Source organism: Daucus carota, chromosome 9, assembly GCF_001625215.2.
Source record: "Daucus carota subsp. sativus chromosome 9, DH1 v3.0, whole genome shotgun sequence".
Lineage (NCBI taxonomy): Eukaryota > Viridiplantae > Streptophyta > Magnoliopsida > Apiales > Apiaceae > Daucus > Daucus carota.
In genome coordinates, this window is record NC_030389.2 from 6,581,859 (window position 1) to 6,604,446 (window position 22,588).

At 35.8% G+C, this 22,588-nt stretch overlaps 1 protein-coding gene across 1 annotated transcript; it reads right to left on the minus strand.

Moving 5' to 3' along the window:
• Positions 1-11,448: 11,448 nt before the first annotated feature.
• LOC108202123 (auxin efflux carrier component 5) lies at positions 11,449-20,977 on the minus strand. The gene is made up of 8 exons (XM_064083931.1): positions 20,168-20,977; positions 19,999-20,084; positions 13,525-13,527; positions 12,887-13,205; positions 12,705-12,790; positions 11,985-12,142; positions 11,815-11,891; positions 11,449-11,653 (listed from the first exon to the last, which is right to left on the minus strand). The coding sequence occupies exons 1-8, from the start codon at positions 20,836-20,838 to the stop codon at positions 11,578-11,580; spliced, it is 1,476 nt and encodes a 491-aa protein (XP_063940001.1). The 5' UTR covers positions 20,839-20,977; the 3' UTR covers positions 11,449-11,577.
• Between the last annotated feature and the right edge of the window lie 1,611 nt (positions 20,978-22,588).

The window sequence follows — 22,588 nt, forward strand, 5'->3', positions numbered from 1 at the left end:
CATAAATGAGCTTATAAAGAAAAAGCTTGTGAGAGGACTCCCTGAATCACTACTTACATCTGATGGATTATGTGATTCATGTCAAAAAGCCAAGCAGAGAAAGACATCTTTCAAGAGTAAGACTGAATTCTCAATAAAGAAACCATATCATCTTCTACATGTTGATCTATTTGGACCAGTAAATGTACCATCCATTGCAAGGAAGAAATATGTTCTTGTCATTGTTGATGAGTATACCAGATACACTTGGGTATATTTTCTTCACTCTAAAGATGAAACAGCCTTGCATCTGATGGATCATGTGAAGCAACTGGATCATGGATCTGAAGACAAAGTGAAGATCATTAGAAGTGATAATGGAACTGAGTTCAGAAATTCAACAATGGAAGAGTTCTGCAAAGAAAGAGGTGTAGTGCAACAATTTTCTGCACCTGGTACACCACAGCAAAATGGTGTAGTTGAAAGGAAAAACAGGACTCTTATAGAAGCTGCCAGAACTATGCTTGATGAGGCTAAATTGCCTACTTATTTCTGGGCAGAAGCTGTTCAAACAGCTTGTTTCACTCAAAATGCAACCTTGATTAATAAGCATGGCAAGACCCCATATGAGATGGTGAAGAAAAAGAAGCCAAATCTGAAGTATTTTCATATATTTGGGTGCAAATGCTTTGTATTAAAGACTCATCCAGAACAGCTTACCAAGTTTGATTTAAAAGCTGATGAAGGTATTTTTGTAGGTTATCCTTTGATAACAAAGGCCTTCAGAGTCTATAATCTGAGAACCAAGGTAATCATGGAATCCATACATGTGTCATTTGATGACAAAAGAATTATGGGCTTAGCAGATATGGATGATCATGAAGAACTGCATTTTGAGAATGAAGAAATATTCTCTGATTCAACAAACTCTGATGAACAGTCAAACTCTGACTGTGACCAAAATACAGCAAACTCTGGTGAAACTTTACAAGTTAATAATGATGAAGCAACTGCTGAGGGGGAGCATCAGAATGTTTCAGGCTCTACCCAAGATTCATCAGAGAATGCTGACTCAAACTCATCAGAGAATTCTGATTCAAACTCTGATAGCACAAATTTAGGGGGAGCTACAGAGAATAATCAACAGAATCAAGAGAGCATGGATCAAGGGGGAGGATCCAATGATGAAAATGGTCAACTTCCACATGCTAGGAAGTGGACAAAATCTCACACACCTGATTTAATAATTGGCAATCCAGAAGCAGGTGTGCAAACAAGGACAGCTACAGCAAATGAGTGTTTACATCATTGCTTTCTGTCACAAACTGAACCAAAGAAAGTGGAGGAAGCTCTTCAAGATGCTGACTGGATACAAGCAATGCAAGAAGAGCTGAATGAGTTTGAGAGAAACAAAGTATGGACCCTAGTACCAAGACCTAAAGATAGATCCATAGTTGGTGCAAAATGGGTGTTCAGAAACAAAACTGACAGTGAGGGTGTCATCACAAGGAATAAAGCAAGGCTTGTAGCAAAAGGGTATTCACAACAGGAAGGTATTGATTATGATGAGACATTTGCTCCAGTTGCAAGATTGGAGGCAATCAGAATCTTTCTGGCCTATGCTGCTCACAAGAAATTCAAGGTATTTCAGATGGATGTCAAAAGTGCTTTTCTAAATGGGAAACTGGATGAGGAGGTATATGTTGAACAACCTCCAGGATTTGTGGATCCAAAACATCCAGACTATGTCTACAGGTTGGACAAAGCACTTTATGGACTAAAGCAGGCTCCAAGGGCATGGTATGAAACTCTGGCTCAATTTCTTCTTGAAAGTGGATTTACTAGAGGTACCATAGATAAAACCCTGTTTTATTTGAATCATGGTAATGATCTGCTTTTAGTTCAAATCTATGTTGATGATATTATTTTTGGCTCCACTAATGCTAAACTCTGTCAAAGATTTGCCAAGCTCATGCAGTCTAGGTACCAAATGAGCATGATGGGGGAACTCAGCTATTTTCTGGGTTTACAAGTTAAACAGACTGAAGATGGGATTTTTATAAATCAAGCCAAGTATACTAGAAATCTTTTGAAGAAATTTGGTATGCAAGACAGTTCAGCTGCAACTACCCCTATGGCAACAGCAACCAAACTAGACAAAGACACTGGTGCATCAGTGGATATCACAAACTATAGAGGAATGATTGGATCCTTGCTTTATCTAACTGCAAGTAGGCCAGACATCATGTATGCCACATGTCTATGTGCAAGATTTCAGGCAGATCCAAGAGAACCTCATCTGATTGCAGTAAAGAGGATATTCAGATATCTCAAAGGAACCACATCATTGGGATTATGGTATCCTAGAGAATCAGATTTTAGTCTAATTGGATACTCTGATGCAGATTTTGCAGGTTGCAAAATTGACAGGAAAAGCACAAGTGGGAGTTGTCAATTTCTGGGTGGAAGACTTGTCTCTTGGTATAGCAAGAAACAAAAGTCCATTTCAACATCAACAGCAGAATCAGAGTATATAGCTGCAGGCAGCTGCTGTGCTCAAATTCTTTGGATGAAGAATCAACTGTTGGACTATGGGTTATCCTTTTCTAAAATTCCTATTTATTGTGATAACCAAAGTGCTATTGCTATGACAGGAAACCCAGTTCAACATTCTCTGACAAAGCACATCAGTATTAGATATCATTTTATAAGGGAGCATGTGGAGGAAGGAACCATTGAACTTCACTTTGTTCCTACTGATCAGCAGCTAGCAGACATATTCACCAAACCACTAAGTGAAGCAACCTTTACTAGACTGGTGAATGAGCTAGGAATGATATCAGGAACTGAGTAAACATAATGGTCAGATCTTTCAAATTTAAACTGTCAAATTACCATATGTATTACACATTTGCCATGATATACTCTGATTGTTAAACTCTGATGACATTCTCTTCTGATATACTCTGTGAGCTATACTCTGACGATATTCTCTGATCGTCATTCTCTGACGATATTCTCTGATGTTTGTAAACTCTGAATCTTGATTAATAATCTCATTTTTTATTTCTCTGAGAAAACAAACCTGTGAAGATACTATGAAGCATGATATGAATTAGTAATCATGAATCTCAGTTCAGTTCCTTAAATCTTGATCTCAATTTTGTGCTACTACTTTACACTATATGCATGTTGATATCATTGAGACTCTATTACTTCACATATCTTAATTATAAGTGAGACTGACTAATTTGCATTTTCTCTCAGTAAATTAGACAGTGATTATAAACTCTGATGCCATATAAATACCCCTGCAAATAAGCATAGTACTCCTTTGAGATCTTAGATATATGAAAGTGACTGGGAAGACCCAAACACTTACTGGTATTAAGTAATTGCCAAGATTTTGTAATCTATGGTGACCAGTCACAATCTCTGATTACTGGAGAAATACTGTTGCAAAATAATATTTAAAGGTCGTGATTCATTTACACTGAAAAGCGTCCTTTGAAAAAAAAAAAAAAAAAAAGGGGTTGGTTTATTTTTTATATTTCTCCATCAGAGTATATCTTTTGTCTATGTCTTGAGAGTTTAAATAAATTATTCTTGTCTACCTTATAATTACGAAATTGTGAAATTCTCTAGTCTCTGATTTAATATGTTAAATCACACACATAATGTCACAAGCATATTATTGAGCTATGGATTCTATGACAAACTCTGATTTATTGATGAATATTCTGAAAATTATGTCTTTATTCTGAGGTACTTAGAAATTTATTTTCTTTGATGTAAATCTCAGAGTTTAAAATTCGAGAGATTTAATCTTGATTTTTAAATTTTGTACATTTCAGGAGTACAAATATTCAGAGAATATGAAGGGAGTATTTCAAACGGATGTATTGTTAGTGGGTTTACATGAAAAACATTTTAATAGGAGAACGTGTAATCAGCATTTATTACTGCACATGTTTTACTGCGCTCATGATTATCACTCTCTTTTCTCTATCCCACTAACATTCAACTACCAGTTAAAATCTGACAGGTGTCCAAGTGAACAAAGAGTCCAAGCGTGTACAGCTAAACAAAATCTGAAGAGTTTATCATCAGATTTTATTGCTTCTTCTTCACTTCTACACTTAATCTTTACACACAAACTCTTACTCTCTTCTCTCTGAAATTCAAATTCTCTCACACACATTTTCTCAAACACATCTCTCTACTCACATTCTCTGTTACAATGGCAACTACAGCATTCATCTTTGCAGGTGTGGAATTTGTCACCAATAACCATGCTGCTATCCTAAACACTGCCGACGCTCCAAGGGATTATCATCCTATGCAGCAATTTCTGGCACAGAGTGCCATTGCTACCGCTCTCACAGCTCCTGCCAGACTCTCAGGAAGCCAGATCATAAACTTCTGGAGGACGGGTAAGTATGACAATGGTGGTGAAGAGGGATCACCATCGATTGTGTTTTCATATGAAGGGGAGGAGTATTTTGTTACTCCAGCCACAGTCAGAACTGCTTTCAATCTGCCAGAGCTCGACACTGCTTATATTACAAATGGAGATGCAAATCTGAGAACAATGATGACTGATTTGGGTTACAGTGAATCACTAGACAAATTGGGACAACTAAAGCGCCCAGGGCTCAGAAGAGAATGGAGTTTCTTCTTCGACTGCATCACCAGGGCTTTTCAAAAGAAGTCTACAAACTGGGATGCCATTCCAATGGACATGCTACAGATTGGGTATTCTCTGATCTACTCTACTAATTTTGATTTTGGTAGATTAGTTCTTAGAAATATTGGTGAAAGAATGCATGAGAATAAACAAGTCATATATTTCTCACGATTCTGTCAATTATTGTTCAATGCTACTGTTGGTGAGGTAGATTTTGGTGTTGATGATGAGATCAAGCCATTTAAGCTTCACGAAAGAGTGTTTAAGGACCTCATCTCCAAGGATGAGAAGTATCCAATTCAGAGACCTCTTCTGATTCCAGCTCAAGTTAGAGCTAGGATGGACATGCCCCCAGTACAACAACCACAACAACCTCAACCTCTAGTCTCTCCTACAATTCCCAATCAACCCAGAACTTCTGCATCCAAGTCCAAAAGGGCTGCAAAGTCTGATGCAGCCCCTTCTACTGCAAAAAGAACAAGAACCTCTGTTGCTACACATGTTCTGAAACCAAACACTGATGAGCAGACAAACACTGATGAGCCAGTAAACTCTGAAGCTCACTTAAACTCTGATGCTCCAAACTCTGAGATCCCAGTACACACTGAAGCTGCTACTCCTCAAAAGCAGAAGAAAAGAAGAAGACTTGTTGCAGCATATGAATATGATGATCTAGAACCTGCACAAGATACAAACTCTGAACCTACTCCTACAACAGCCTCTGAACCTGTTCAAGCTAGTCCTCAGAAGCCAGCCAGATTCAAAAGAAGGGCTCAAAAACCTGAAAGGGCAAAAATCCCAATCACTGACATCACAGACTTCACAGTTGAGGAACCATCATCTCCAGTTGCTGAACTTTCTCAAGCTCTGATGGTGCTTCCCATCCAAGCTGTTCCTCTGACATCTCCTACAGCATCTTCAACTTCATCTGAAGTAGATGAAGAAATTGTTTGCAAGGAGCAAACCACAATTGAAGCTGGAGCAAATATGTCTGATCCTCATACTCCAGTATCTGATCATGGACCCTCCACTCCAATTCCTACTTCTCCAATGAAAATTCCAGAGGGTGCCATAGTTCATGATACAGCTCCAGAAAACTACAGGTTTGATGTAGTTGATGAATCTGACAGAGTAGCTATGGAAGCTCTACAGTCTCTTGCTCAGACTGGTGAAGAGCCTATCAAATCACAGTCTGAAGCTCAAGAAAAATCTGCTCAAGATACTGTGGAGAAAGTTGCTGATCTTGTTCCTGAAACTGACAAAGCAAACTCTGATGCTGATACTGATGATGATGACAGTTCAGATACTGACAAGGATGAAGATGATGGAGTCCCTCTGACACAACAAAAGTGGGAGTCTACTAGCCAGTACAATGCAAGGCTACAAACTCTGAATACAGACTCTGAGCCACTTCCCAGGGATCTTCAGGTTGATCCACCAAATGAAGTCTGGGATAAACTCTGGTTGAGCCATCAACATTCTCTGGAGCCAACTAAAGCTGAAGAATTCTTATCTATGGCAGAGAATAAAATTTCAAACTCTGATGTTATGTCAAGCCTCAAAGGCACAATTCTCTATCTGAAGACATTTCATCCTGCTCATGCCCAGACATCTAAATCAATAGATGGTCTAAGAACAGAGGTGGCCAAAGTCAAGGAGACAAATGATCTGGAAAAGAAAAGGACCATGCTACCTCTGAAAGAAAATGTACAGAAGCTGGTGACTGCCAATGAATCTCTGGACAAACGGATGATCATGATTGAAACCAATCAAGAAAAGATGTCCAAGCAGCTGGAAGCCATCCAATCCTCACTTTCTCTAATCACATCAATACTGATTCCTGATGAGGATGATGTCAAAAAGGGGGAGAGAGTAGCTAAAGTCAAATGCAAGTCTACTACTCAAACTCTGAAGAGGAAGAAGAAGGATGATGATGATGATGATGTTGATGATTTCACAAAGCACAAAAGATTTCAATCAGGGACTGGTGGAAGAGTTTCAAACTCTGACAGTCAGAAACAATCTAAGCAAAGCACAAAGTCTGCTCCAACATATAATTTCACATCTGGATCTAAGCAAAGACCAGTGACTGGATCAGATAAACCCATGACTGATGAAGAGCTTGCTAGATTGATTTTTGAACAAGAAAATCCAGAAGCCAATTTGGATTTGGAGTTGATTGCTGCAGAGGAAGCTGAGCTGAAAAAGGAACATGTTGAAGCTATAAACTCTGGAAAGATCCAAAAACCTGCAAAGTCAACTACCAAGCCAAAAGAGAAAGGGATATTGATCAAGGAAGCTACTGTTGCTGATCAGAGTTTACCAGTCAAAAGGGTATACTCTGAAGATGAATATACTTCCAAGGGCAAAAGCAAAGTAGATGAACATCTGGAAAAAGGCTGGGAAAAGAAGAAGTCTACAACCTCTGACAAGGATCAAGTTGTAAAGGAAAAGAAAACAGAAGCTGCAATCTCTGACAAAGCTCATGTTGCAGAACCTCAAAAAGAAAGATTAACCTCTGACATAGCTCATGTTAATAAGGATGCAAAGAAGGACACAACCTCTGACAAGGCTCAAGCTGTGTTCAAACCAACAACTACTCCACTGGCTGGATTTGCAAAGCCTACTCTGATGACTGAGATAAGCTTTGAAAAGGGCTCAATTCAACCAATCTCTCATCGTAAGGCAGGAAGAGATAAAGGAGGGCTGGGATCCAAATATGAAAAATTTGATCAGAGTATAGGATCAAGACCAGATGACCCCTCATCTCTCTGTGCTCCCAAGACTGGAGTATTGCAAGACAAAATGGACAAACTTGATTCAGTCCAGCTGGTGAAGAATGACAGAGGAGATAATATTCTTATCTACTTCATGTCTGATGGAACAGTGTTTAGAGTACTTGAAGCAGATCTATATGCTAAACACTGGGAAGAATTGAGATATGTCTCACACATATTTCTTGTAAAGAACAAGTCATGCCAACACATCTCCAACCTGCTCAAGGATCAAATCAGAAGAAAGATGGGTATTACAGGAAACAAAAATGCTGGACCTTTCATTCCTAAATACCTCAATCATAAAGGACAGCTGGTTGAGATGAAGAAAAATTCAGCAAAAATTGAAACAATAGGTGGAATCAGAACTCTTGCATTTAATGAAGAGTCTGATAAAGCTTACAATATCAGGCTGGATAGAGACTTGAAGAAGAACAAGATTTATGATCTCAGAGCTGCAATTTATCAAACTGGAGTTTCAGATCCAGAGCTGAGAGAGATCAAGAGACAAATGATTACAGTACTTGAAGAAGCTGAAAGAGAACTCCTCAGAGGGTATCTACAGACAGCAAATGGTGTCTATGAAGCTAAGGAGTAAAGTATCTGTAAGTTTTAAAAGTTTTCTGTTTTATAGTTAAACTCTGTTGCATTTGACTTAAATGTTTTGACATCATCAATTATCTGTTAACTTGCACATAATGTATTTATGCACAAGTTGGGGGAGATTGTTAGATATAATTGATGATTACTAATGTTCTTAAAGTTTGTTTTAGAACAGGAATCATCAGAGTTTAATCTGGAAGCTGATCAGAGTTTAGTAAAGTCTGACAGAGTTTGGTAAAGTCTGACAGAGTTTGATAAAGTCTGACCAGAGTTTACATAGTCAAGACTCGTCAGAGTTTACACGTGGAAAGAGCTCAGAAGCGGATATACTTCAAGGAAGGATAGAAGCGGAGGAGTGATTTGCTGACTATGGAAACTAAACAGAAAACTGGAGCAATCTTTGATTGATAGAATTCATAGCAGATTTATAGGATATCAAATCAGAGATTGATTTTGTAACTGTGTCTATATAAACACAGATTAGGGTTACTCTATAAGAGTTGAGTTATCGAGTACATTGTTTAGAACCCTAGCAGCTCTTAGTGATACAATATAAATCACTGAGAGAGTTTTTGTAACCATCAAAGCTTTGTGAATATAAGAGTTTATTGATTACAATTTCTTATATTGTCTTACTGTGTTACAGATTGTGGTCACTATATCATATTATATAGTGAGTTTATAGGACCTAACAAAGTAACTTATTAAATTTTGTGTTTATTGTGGGCAAACTATAGAAAACCCATTGTAGAAGGATTTTTCTAGTGTGTGACCATGGGCACATGCTAAGCACTAAAATATATGAATTTGGTGTATTTTGATTGGTGTGGTTGTTGTGAATGCAAGGAAGTCTATTAATTTGGTGTAGTTTGAATGGTGTGGTTGTTGTGAATGCAAGGGGTTCCATTATTATTGACGAATGTAAGTCAATCAAATTAAATAAACTTATCAAATTTTGTATTTATTTTGTGCTCGTAGGCACGCCATAGGAAAACCGTTGTAGAAGGGTTTGTCTAGTTTGTGCTCACGAGCACATGCTAAACCCCTAAATCTATAAGTTTGGTGTATATTGATTGGCGTGGTTGTTGTGAATGCAAAGAGGTCCATTATTATTAAAGAATGTAAGCCATTGAAACCAAAGTAAACATATCTAATTTTGTGTTTATTGTGTGCCCATGGACACCCCAAAAAAAAAATCGGTGTAGAAGGGTTTTTCTAGTGTGTGGCCAATGGGTTCATACTAAACATTACAATCTATGAATTTGTTGTATTTTGATTAGTGTGGTTGTTGTGAATGAAAGGAGGTCCAATTAAAGAATGTGAGCCAATCAAAACAAAATATACTTATCACCATTAAAAACCTTTCTAGAAAGTTTGTCTAGTGTGTGTCATGGGCACATGCTAAGCACTAAAATCTATGAATTTGGTGTATTTTGATTGGTGTGATTGTTGTGAATGAAAGGGGGTCTATTATTATTAATAAATGTAAGCCAATCAAATTAAAGTAAACCTATCAAATTTTGTGTTTATTGTGTGCTCATGGGAACACAATAGGAAAATCGTTGTAGAAGGGGTTGTCTAGTGTGTGCCCATGGGCACATGCTAAGCACTACAATCTAAGGAATTGATGTATTTTGATTGGTGTGGTTGTTGTGAATGTAAGAGGGTCCATTAATTTGGTGTATTTTTATTGGTGTGGTTGTTGTGAATGCAAGGGGGTCCATTATTATTAAAAAAAACATATAAGCTAATCAAAACAAAGTAAACTTATCAAATTTTATGTTTATTGTATTTCCATGGACAACCCATAGAAAAATCGTTGTAGAAGGGTTTGTTTAGTGTGTGCTCGTGTGCCCATGCTAAGCACTAAAGTTTATGAATTTGGTGTATTTTGACTGGTGTGATATTTGTGAATTGAAGGGGGTCAGTTATTATTAGAGAATGTCAAACAATCAAAACAAAGTAAACTTATCAAATTTTGTGTTTATTGTGTGTCAATGGACACACCATAGAAAAATCGTTGTAGAAAAGTTTGTCTAGTGTGTGCCCATAGGCACATGTTGAGCACTAAAATCAATGAATTTGGTGTATATTGAATGACGTGGTTGTTGTGAATGCAACGGGATTCATTATTATTAAAGAATGTAAGCCAATCAAAACAAAATAAATTTATCAAATTTTGCGTTTTATTGTGTGCCCACGGGCACACCATCGAAAAATCGTTATGAAAGGATTTGTCTAGTGTGTGGCATGTTCCCCCTTCCAGATCTCATGCATGCTTTATTTAATCAGAAAATACACGTCTTTCGAAAAAATAGTGTCTTAAGTCAGGTCTAAATAGGGTAAATTAAACGTACACAGTTGTATAACACAATTTTACATGCACCAAATCCTAGTCGTTGATTGAGTGAGATCCACGGCGGAAGAAGCGACCATCAGTGACTTAGAATCACTAATACCGTGACATGATATCACTAATATTCTCTCCATAATCCTTTTCACCATTATACCTTTGTCGGGAAAACAACACGAGTGATTTAAAATTTGTGTATTCCTTAAAAACATCAGTGAGTTGAAGTCCTTAATGTCATATTTATGATTTTTTACTAGGTGGGTTGGGAATTTTTTTGACGTTGTTGGCCAAGGTAAATTAAATGTAACATTAGTAATCTCATGCCACTGAAGGTGTGAGGGATAATACTGTCATTTTAACTATTTTGCAAAATGTTAGTGACTTTAGAGCATCTCCAATGAGCTCTTTAAACAAACTCTTAACTCTAAATTTAAAGAGCAAGTGAAAAATTAGAACTCCAATGGGCTCTTAGAAGCTCTCTAAAAATTTAAGAGTCTGCTCTCTCTCCTTTCTTTTAAAGAGCATCTAATAACTCTTAACTCAATATAATATTAATTTTCCTCCAATCTTCTCTCTCTTTTAGAATTTTTTCCTCTCATTCATAGAAAATAAATATAAAATATGAATAATGAGCCAGGTATAAAGATTAGTATTGGAATCTCACATTTTCCAATGTATTAACTTACTAGGAGACACATTTTATATTACTCCATTGTTTAAAGAATGATTTAGGAGTATCGTTGGAGATGCTTTTAGTATTAGTGATTTGAAGTCACTAACGTAGTTATCTAATATATTCATGTTACTGATGTACTTCATTCAATGCACATCATCATTAATTTCGAGTCACGAGATATGTGCGCATACTGTGACTTCATGTCACAGATAGTGTACACCTGTTTCGACCATCCAACTGGATATGTATAACGAGTCCCAATAGTATAACTCAGACCTCGGTTATATATGTCAGATACTGATCAGTTGGATTACAATCGAAAAATATATATAAGAAACCAAAAATGTAGAAAGAAAGATATCAGCATCATTACTTTCTCAGAATTAAAGTAGTTTGAATTAAATATTTATGCCAGATTTTAAATCAATGAAAGTGCTTCAGGCATCAATTCAAGTGTATGAAGACTAGCCAGCTAAAATCACTGCAGAAAATCTCTTTACTCAAGTTAAATCCGTATCAAGTCCAAGACAGCAAAGTATCCAATCAAAATCGGTAGTGACACCACGGTACCAAAAATAACCCTGCATAAAACAAACCGAATATTGATGAGAATCTTATAATATCTATATTTATAATATATTTACTCGTAGACGCAAGAAATAGTTTTTAGTACTTAAATAAAAAATAGTTTATTTAAAAATTATATATACTTATATTCAAAGGAGAAAGGTAATTTAATTACGCTGTACTAATGGCATTTGTGTGAAGTCCATATTCTTTGGCATATATGAAAGTGGCCACGGCTTGCGGAAGTGCCGACTGAAATAATACGAAAAAAATATTATCGATTAATTCATAACATAAATTTTAGTTTGCTCAGTGTAAAATATATTATCGTATAATTGTAGCAACCTGGACAATAGCTATCCGCAAGACGTCACCACGTAAACCTACAGCAAGACAAGCAAGGCCGACGGACATGGGTCCCACAATAAACCTCAATATCATTCCTATAATAGTTGCCTTGGCACCGCAAGCCATTATCTTGTCGTTTGAAGCCATGAACAAACCTGAAATATGAAAACATGCATAGGTCAATTTTCAGAACATTATAAGTAAAAAGTTCGAAATATGCGAATAATAAGTTAAAAATATGTGCATGGTGAATGTTAGGTCTCATGCATGACATGTATACATCACTTTAGAAAAGGGTCATCCGATTAAAATTTAAGGTAGCATTTTCTTTATAGTTGAGTATTTTATCTTCTGTTAAATAATTAATACTCCCTCCGTCCCTCCCATTTCTTATCGAATGGGTTGGGCACGGAGGTTAAGAAATATGAATAAAGTAGTTGAAAAGAGAAAGAAAAGTGGGTGAAGTGGTGGGACCCACTGATTTTTAATGTATAAAAGGGAGATAGTGGAGTAAAAGTAGTGTGAAAAGGAAAGAAAAGTGGAGAAGTGGTGGGACCCATTGACCATATTTGGTAAGTTTTGAAATGTAAAGAATTGGATGGGACACCCAAAAAGGAAAGTGTAAAGAAATGGAAGGGCCGGATGTAGTATATAACTTTGAGAATTGTCAAAAATAAGACGGATGCGTGAATCTGTTTAATTTCGCTCGAAGCTTACCCATGCAGAACATGGAAGTGCCGGTTCCTGCTTTAGACATCACCAAAATCGATCCTTCCATAATGCTCGGCATCTCAAAGTGCCACCTGAATAAAGAAACTCAAAACAATCTTAGAAACTATTACTCGTCCAAGAACATATAAACAAAGCATTGTATAAAACAAGCCATAATAGCTAATTACCTGGCTGCTAAAAATGCCCAAACGAGTCCAGCAATGCAAGCATAACAATTCGGATTCTTCGCAAGCTTACCTAGCACAGTCCTCATCAAAATCCAAGCCGAAGGCCTCACCACACTCACATTAACTTCTCCATCACTATTCCCTTCCAAGTCCTTCCCCGACGACATCTCAACCGCGGCCACCGAATCAAAATCCCGCCTCGCACGTCTCACTTCGAGCATAAACAGTAAAATCATGACCCAAATAATCGACTGCAGAACCGCGGATTGAATCACCAGGTCCTCCCCCAAGGCCCCATACATGGCTCTCATGAGCGGCACTCCAACGATAAGCGTGTTGTTTATAGTCGACAGCGAGAAGCCGGTAATGCACCACTCGTAACTTCCACCGAAGAAATAAACCCAAACCCCTAGAACCACACCGATAACGCACTTGGAGATCACGTCTCCCGCAACGAAGAGATAGTTCATTTTGAAGGGGTTTAAGTGTGTCGTGAACTCGAAGGTGAAAAGAGGCATGATGAAGTAGCAATTCATTCGGTTGATCGCGTCGGTTTGGTCCGGAGTGAACATGCGCCACCACCTCACCGAGCCGTAGCCTAACAACAATGCTACGTAGAGTGGCACCATGGCGACCACCACCTTATACACATCATCTAGTTGTATCATCTTTAGATATTTTTGAGAAATTTTTTTCTGTTTCGTATAGTTTTGTACTGCAAGAGAAAATGCAAGTAAAGATATGTGATGATTTGAAGCTGTTGAAGAACTTATATATAGTGCCTCTTTGTTTACAAGAAACAAGAGCTAAAAAGTAGTGCCGGTTTGTTGACGAGAAACAGGAATTAAAAAGTAGCTCCCGTCTTTTTTGACCCGTTAGTTTAAAAAAGATAAAAGTATTTAAAAAAGTTGAGAATGTTAGATTTTGTTTCACGACTTCTACTTGTTTTTCTTACGGTTTATAACTTATATACAAGTCTTAACTTGATTTTCACTTATACTTCACTTTTTTATTTTAAGTAATAAGTCATTTACTTAAACTAACGGTTTGGCTTCATATATAGTACTCCTTCCAGACGCACTAGAGTTTATAATGATGTTATATATGAAAATTGACCTCTGAATATACTTTCCATAGCCATATTCCAATACAATCTGTTGCACTTTTGGGTACGTGCCTTTTGAAAGTCGAGTCTGCAAAATAAGCGCAGACCAGGTAAGTAGAGAAACAAACGCTACTTGCACTCTTCTGTCCGAATCGAGTCATAATCAACTTATAAGGTAATTAACGTCCGCATATGAATTTTGGCTAATTTCAAACGGGTGAGTTAACGTTTAACGTTTTTATACAGTGTAATTAACTCACCGACATCGAACATTTTTATCCATTTTTCTTGTAATAGTCGTATAGGAAACGGTGATCCTATTTAGAGTATCGGTCGACAGTTGTATACTATATATTATTGTTTGTACTTCAAGTAAATTTTGTTTAGAATATATAAAATAGTTAAGTATCGTGTGCATGTACACGAAATGTGAACTGTCAACCTAAAGGGCTGAACATCATGTATTAACCACCCATCAAATATATAATATTAATTTATGTGTTATGGTGCTTAATGCTTTTTGGGTTGTGTATAATTAAGAAGGCTAAAAGAAATTTGCTTTGGATTAATCAGGGTTGAGGTAAGCTGTGGGTGACTTGTTATGCATTGGTTAAGTGGTAACCTGGTTTCATAAAGGACTTTCTGATCGAAAGTGGTTTTACACCCGATTGTGTACAGAAATATAATACAGAAGGAAATAGTAAAGAACTGATGATATAGTAAGGTTGTCTATGGCATAAAGGAATGGATTATGCTATAAGAAATTAACCATAACTAGCTAGTCATCGATGAAAGCTTATGTGTGAGGCAGTATAATTTCATGGATATCAAGTTGTCTACCACCAAACCCCTTTCGACGCAATGATGAAGTTATATCCCACATCCTCATTATAATCTTATTTATAAATTTCCCATAAATTAATAAATATTAGTATGTTATCTTGCTAGCATGTCGAAATATAGCAGATGATAGTTTGAGACTTTACTCTGACATCTCTTACTCTAACGACTCAATAAATTTTTATTCAAAAGTAAATATTAAAAATAAGTTAAAAAATTATATTTTTTATATTTTAAATTGCATGTCAAACAATAAAGAAAAAATTGTAAAAGAAATGGGGGAGACCGAGGAAGTAGGCTGATATAAAATTTATATTAACCAAAGAAAAAGACAAATATTATAAGAATCTTTTTGGATAAATAAGATTATTACATTGGAATGAAGTGAATGTTATTTTCATAGCAACAAATATTTTATGTTTTTGAAATATTTTAATTTCTTTCACATTCTTAGACTTCTAAAAAAATTTAATATTTTAGTAATACAAAATATTGTTGAACTAAACAGTTAATTTTTATTACTCGAGCGAGATCACACCCCTCGCTATTCATTATTTTTCTTGACGGTCGTAATCCAACCCATTTACAAACGAAAAGCATTTTTTGTTGATGTCTGTAATTTAAAGTGCTGTTTGCTGGTCAGTCATGTTGCCTAGAGAATGATTTCTATGGCTGCATTTCGCAGTGGAAGGGAATCTTGCAAGTGCTTGTCTACTGTTTTTTGCTACTCTTATTTATTTGGTCGATCACTTCGTGGGTACAAAGCTTTGGCGTCGTACATTGTTTGAGGGTTGTTTTCGTACGTGGTATCTTTGCTTTACGACAAGTACTTGTTTTGATCTAATTTGACGGCTATATACACGATGATCAAACATACTTGCATTAAGAATTTAAGCGATTATATGGAAGTAATAACAAAAGAGATATTTGATAAATATATTTTAAATTAATAAGTTTTAAGTGGATGAATGGAGGAACATCAACTGACCGGAACGGTGACAAAGCTCCGACATCCAATATCACAATCTAAATATTTAGTGATATATTCATCACGTCACATGACATGAATTCGAAGTGATCAGACCTAAATTTGCATAAGTTGCTCATAATGGATTTGCATGTAATCTTGTAGGAACTCGGAAGTTATGTGCCCATACATCAATAACTAATTAACATGATCAATGGATAAGGCAACAGTTTATAAAGAAGAGAAAGTCACTAAATCAAATGAAACGTATATAATATATTCCGCGTATTAAGAGTAGAGTAAAATATACACAGATTATGTCCTTAATTTTAAAATATAAGGAAATTGTTTTCGTAAATATCTCTGATTTAGTGCAAGACAAAATATTAACATACATGATACATGTAAATAGTACATTGGTCCATGAGTTTCTCTATAAAAACTAATTAGCATTGTCATGAAATCTTTGGTTATTTAATGATGCGAGTCTTTTCTTCAAATTAGAGTGCTAAAACCCTCAAAATGGGGGCCAATAAGACCATGAGTTGCAATTTTTTTTTTAAACAAAAGTGTTATGTTATCAAAAAGTGATACTATACCAATGATCGATTCGAACAAACAGTAATATAATTGCATGTTCTCGTGAAAATACAAATAAACGATATTTTAAAGATAAAGTATATACAAATATAAATACCCGCTTCATGCATCGTTGATCATTGGTACATTCTCTGCATATTTATATATGCAGGAGGTCCACCATTAGCAAGGGCGGAACCAGGATTTAGAATTCACCTGGACTGGACGGAGCGGCGGAGGTCGGCGGGGTAGCATCAATTTTAATTGTGCGATGGGGCTGTGAAGTGTGAAAAATAGAAACAACACCGTGTGTATACGTTTAGTTTGGTGAAGATGAGAGAAGCATAATTATTTATATTTTTGGGTTACCTAGGCGAAGCTATTGAGACAACATATATATATATATATATATATATATATATATATATATATATATATATATATAGGGGAGGGTTCTGGTACAAACTTACAAACTTACAAACTTTTTTTGTTCAACACATATATAACTTGAGTTCAACATTTTTTTAACATATTTTGTTGAACATCGATTAAAATAGTGGTGGAGAAGTACATAAACCAATTTTTAAATGTAAGAACTAAGGTAAACATGTTATATAACTAATATTTATGTTTCTAGACCCTACCCAAACCCCAGAGGTATAGTTTAAACATCTTTTTAGATATATTCAACACAATGATAATTAGTGTTCAACACCCGATGTTGAACCCCAGTTATAAATGTGTTGAAAACGTGATTTATTTATGCGTTATTTTTAAAAATTGTGATGTTTTTTGAAGAATTTTCAACATGGATACTTTATATAACTAAGGATTAACACGATGGGAGAATAAAAAAAAGTTTGTAAGTTTGTAACTTAAAAAAGTTTTTATTTGATCCTATCCCTATATATATATATATATATATATATATATATATATAAATTTTAGAAAAGTTTTTTTTACCGACCTACAGCCCACCCCAAAAGGGCTGCTTCCTCCTCTGACCATTACTAACGAGTAACCAATCAAAATGAGTTAAATATTTATATTTTTCTGCTTAATACACTATAGAAAAACCGATTTAATAACTATTCATCCATAAAGTCTTTAACATTTATGGAAAATTTAAAATTGTTCTTGCAGAGCTCCGCGCACACCGTCAGGTGCTAATCTTCTCGCCGTTAATTAATTAGTGTCTTGATTCTTGTGACGTCTGTCTCCAAGTTTAATAGTTTCACCCATGACCCATCTCTTTTATCTTCAAATTAATAATGTGGTTCCCTCACCCTCTCTTCATAAGTAGTGGCTAGCTTTTTATCACAAGTCTTATCTTATGTTTAATTGAGACGAACGAAATGGAATAAATATGAATGAGTGCAAAATTTTTATGCTGAAATTTGAGAAAAATTGTACTATATAAGAAAGAATGAAACATTTTTTTTTATAAATCAGAGACGTAATTAATCTCTAAATATAAGGCAATGAATGAAATGGAAGAACAAATAAAACTCGTAAACAATTACACGATTCAAATTTTAATCGAGTCCTTCTGGATCCATTCTGTGCAACCTAACAGCTATATATTTAAGAGCGATGGTGTCATCGACACAGGTTGACAAATCTGAGCTCTGATACCATGTAAAGGAGCATTGCATCTAAAACCTTAAGATGTTAAAAGGAGGCCTTTTTATGGATATTATACTTATATTTCAACAGTTTGCATAGTCGAATATATAATGCACAACAGATTTGAAACCTGATCAACTTGTCATTTATAACATAAGTTGGACATCTTTGCTCTCTGTCCGACCATACTGCTTAGCCATTTCCTCAAACTCTTGCATGTTCGACAAGATATGATTGTTGTAGTTAGTCGATTGAAAAAATTAATGTTTTATTTCTGCAAATTTATGTTTCAATAACTACTCATCGATGTTAAACTGAAAGATTCAACCCATTTTTCTGGTATTATATTATGTAAATACAATTTTAACATTAATTATGTAAGATGGCAAGTCAGTTTACTCATGATAGATTTTGTTAGCGCTTTATTCCAGATATTAAGATGTTAGCGTGAATGCAAATGAGGATAGCACGAATTTTAAAAATTAGTAATATCTTAAAAATACGTGTAAAAAGTGAGTACAAACAAAAGATTAAAGAATCCAAATTAAGGTTAAAACGGTAGACATAAAGCTCCAAATAATTTGTGCGAGACAAAGAAGCTACAATCAATTAATTATGACTGATTCAAATTCATAAAATTCCATGAGACATTACATTAGAATTACTGGAAACAGTTTCTTGAATTCAACTAGATCTGTAACAGGTCCAAGACTGCAAAGTAGCCGATTGTAATCGGCACTGAGAGCGCCGTGCCAAAGATAACCCTGCATGTATCAAAGCCAATTCCATTATAATGTGTCCGTATTTACATCAAAAACTTATTTCGAAAAAAATTATTTATATATTATAATCTAGATTATTTAGAATGGGTTTAATATTATATTGTGTTTAATATATATATATATATATATATATATTAAAATAAATAATAATTTTAGAAAAAATGCAAAATATTTTTTCACAATTAAATTGTTTAATATCAAAAAATAAGATAAATCAAACACGTCACGAATATACACACACGTATATTTTATGTCAACGAGACAAGTCACAAAGTTAGTACGCACCCAGTACTCATGGTATTTGCATGCAATCCATATTCTTTGGCATATATGAAAGTGACGACGGCTTGCGGAAGTGCTGACTGGAACAAAATGAAAAAAATTATGTTTATCAATGTTTATAAATTTCAGTTGTATGAATAAACAGTGTTAAATATATATATGTATATCAACATAAATCTAGATGTAACAACCTGAACAATAGCTATTCGCAACACCTCGCCACGTAAGCCTACAGCAACACAAGCGATGCCCACGGCTAATGGTGCTGTAATAAACCTCAAACCCATGGCTATAGCGGTGGCCTTGGCACCACAAGCAATTATCTTCTTGTTTGAGGCCATGAATAATCCTGAAATATATAGAAAACATATATATTTTTGAGTTTTAGAACAATATATATTTCTTCTTCTTTTTTTTTGTCAGGAAACAATATATATCTCAAGTTCAAACTATGCGCATAATAATTTAAGTTCAACATTTGTGGTTTTTTCTCCTGACTTATGCTTTTCACGTATATATCAGAACATATCGGATACTTGGAGGGTTGAATCGGCCGACTTAAATCATTGAGGCCTTATCGGTAACACACTTCCATTAAGGGTTAAAAGGGCATTTAGTCATAAATATATTGCGTAATTTTTTAGATTGTGTGGGCGTTGCTGCTGGATTAGTGCCTTATCGGTAACACACTTCCATTAAGGGTTAAAAGGGCATTTAGTCATAAATATATTGCGTAATTTTTTAGGTTGTGTGGGCGTTGCTGCTGGATTAGTTATATGTTGAGTGCCTACCAAGTTTTGTAAATTAAGTAATGCGCTCTGCCTCAATAAACACTCAAATTCAGCATTCTGTAGTGCACATTTGTGGATATGTGGTCGTAGTATTACACAAACATAACAATATATCGTGCGAAACTGTGCTCGAAGCTTACCCATGCAGAACATGGAAGTGCCTGTTCCTGCTTTTGACATCACCAAAATCGATCCTTCCATAATGCTCGGCATCTCAAAGTGCCACCTGCATTACAAACATCCGGAATTCAGCATTTCACTATAAGCTAAATTTAAATTGATCTTCTTAAAATTTTAAAGCCATGATACCTGGCGGCCACAAATGCCCAGATGAGTCCAACAATGCAAGCATAACAGTTGGGATTCTTCGCAAGTTTCTCGAACACAACTTTCAACATTGCCCAAACCGAAGGCCTCACCACACTCACATCCACTTCATGAACACCACCACTCCCTTCCAAATCCTTCCCCGACGACATCTCAACCGCGGCCACCGAATCAAAATCCAGCCTAGCCCGTCTAACTTCCAGCATGAAAAACAAAACTATAAGCCAAAAAGTGTTCTGCATGATGGCCGACTGAATCACCAAATCCACCCCCACAGACCCATACATAGCCCTCATCAGCGGCACTCCCACAATTAGAGCATTCGTAATCGACGAAATCGAGAACCCCGTAATGCACCACTCGTAACTCCCACCAAAAAAATAAGCCCACAGCCCTAGCATTGCCCCAATCCCACATTTCGAAATCACATCCGCAGCCACAAACAGAGAGTTCATTTTGTAAGGGTTCAAGTGTGTGGTGAACTGGAAGGTTAAAAATGGAATAATGAAGTAACAAGTCATCCGATTAATCGCGTCGGATTGCTCCGGAGTGAACATGCGCCACCACTTCACCGAGCCGTAGCCTAACATTAAAGCTACGTAGAGTGGCACCATTGCCACCACCACCTTATAGACATCGCTCAATTCTATCATCTTGAGATAATTATGTGAAAAAATAATTGAATAATAATTGAGTGTTTTGTGCTACTGGAGAAAATGGAAGTAACACATTTGATGAGTGTAAATGGTTGAAGCACATATATATAGAAGTTCTTGTTAAGCGCACCAGAAAATATAATGATGCTGCATTTGAAAATTGACCTTCGCTTATTATTAATGGCAATGTTCCAAAATAATCTGCTGCACTTGTGCGCACTTTAAAGCTCAGTTTGCTAGTATGATATGACTAGACCGAGAAGGGAAACAACACTATCACACCACTGTCCGGATTGAGTATTTTCGAGTACTGAAGGGTCACGCCAGAATATGTTCTGTTAATCTAAACCAATCTTTATCGGAAGAAAGACTGAATAATAAAATAATACTCCCTTCGTCCCGGCACGTTATTTAGGTTACTTTTTGACATATATTGTGAGGATTCTATAAACGCTAGTTTTATACTATTTTTTTAAATTTTTTTCTCCTGAATGAAAGTTTGACGTTTAAATTTTTTATTCAAAAAATAATTTTTTTAAATAATGTTATAAAACTATACTTTATGAAAGCCTTGAAATGCATGCAAAAAGTTAACGTAAACAACTTGCTGTGACGGAGCGAGAATTATTAAAGAAAAAGGGGATTCTTTCCAATATTCCATGTTAGCTTCACACACTTTGATTTTCTGGTATAAAATAAAATTATATATTAACCTTTTATTTGAAAATAAAAATTAAAAGAATAATTTACGAAATTGTGTTCCTACACACCACAAATTAAACTCGGTAAAAAGTAGGTTGTTTGTTCATAATATACAATGTCGGACGACAGAATATATACTATAAAATATTGTTACGTGTATGTGAACAGCATGTAATAACCACCCATTCGACTTGGTTTGATTTATCTGTTTATTTACTTTTGTTATTTTATCAACCTTCTTCTCTGATTCGTGAAGTGCGTTTCAGTGCTTATTCCTAATTTTCTGGTTTTGTTCTCTTGTAAAGAAAGCTAAAACAAATTTGTTTTGAATTTATGATCATGGTTGAGGTAAGCGGTGGGAGACTTGTTGTACATCGATGCTGCCTTCGTAAAGTACTTCTCCGTAAGTGGTTTTAGACTATGCACATTTTAGCGCGGAACTGTGGGGGCGAAGGGGGGCTCGAGCCCGGCTAGAAAACAAAATCAGTAGAAGTTTTTTTCTCAGCCCCGGATGTTCTCTAAAAGTGTTATATAGAAATTTTTTTAGCTTTCGATAAATTTCAAAAAACTTTGTATTAACTGATATTTTTCCTTCAATCAAATGTTGTTAAATTTTTTGAGTACCAGGTGAGTTGGTCTCCTGGTTCCGCCACTGCATTTTAGTTGTTACAGATAGGGCCAACTCATTGGTTGTCAATATGTTTCTGGCCGTGCTGGTCGCAGTATCGATAGAGGCGAATTTGTATTTTGATCCGCCATCAAATCTTACCGTGATCCGTAAAATGCGCTGTTTTCTCCTGGTGAACGTTGCTTATTCTATAGTCCTTTGCATATCATCAGACATCTGAGCCCTTCATGAAGAATAATCCCCGAAAATACATATATTTACTTAACTAATATGCTGACATTAAACATTACATGCGGCCATGCAGGTGAAGAACACTAGCCGCCAAATCGGGACTCGTATTAACCTCTGATGTCTATTCTGAAGTTGGTGTTGCACACTCGCACTCCATGCATGTATGTCTTCGATCTGTATTATTTA

Bases quoted from the DNA above. Each gene is read 5' to 3' on its own strand.
- LOC108202123 (XM_064083931.1), bottom strand. From the start codon at position 20,838: ATGATAGAATTGAGCGATGTCTATAAGGTGGTGGTGGCAATGGTGCCA. The intron at 20,085-20,167 runs GTATCATGGCTT...TTTGTAATGCAG, and splicing joins TGGGCATTTGTGGCCGCCAG to GTGGCACTTTGAGATGCCGA. The intron at 11,654-11,814 runs GTAATTAAATTA...TGTTTTATGCAG, and splicing joins ACAAATGCCATTAGTACAGC to GGTTATTTTTGGTACCGTGG.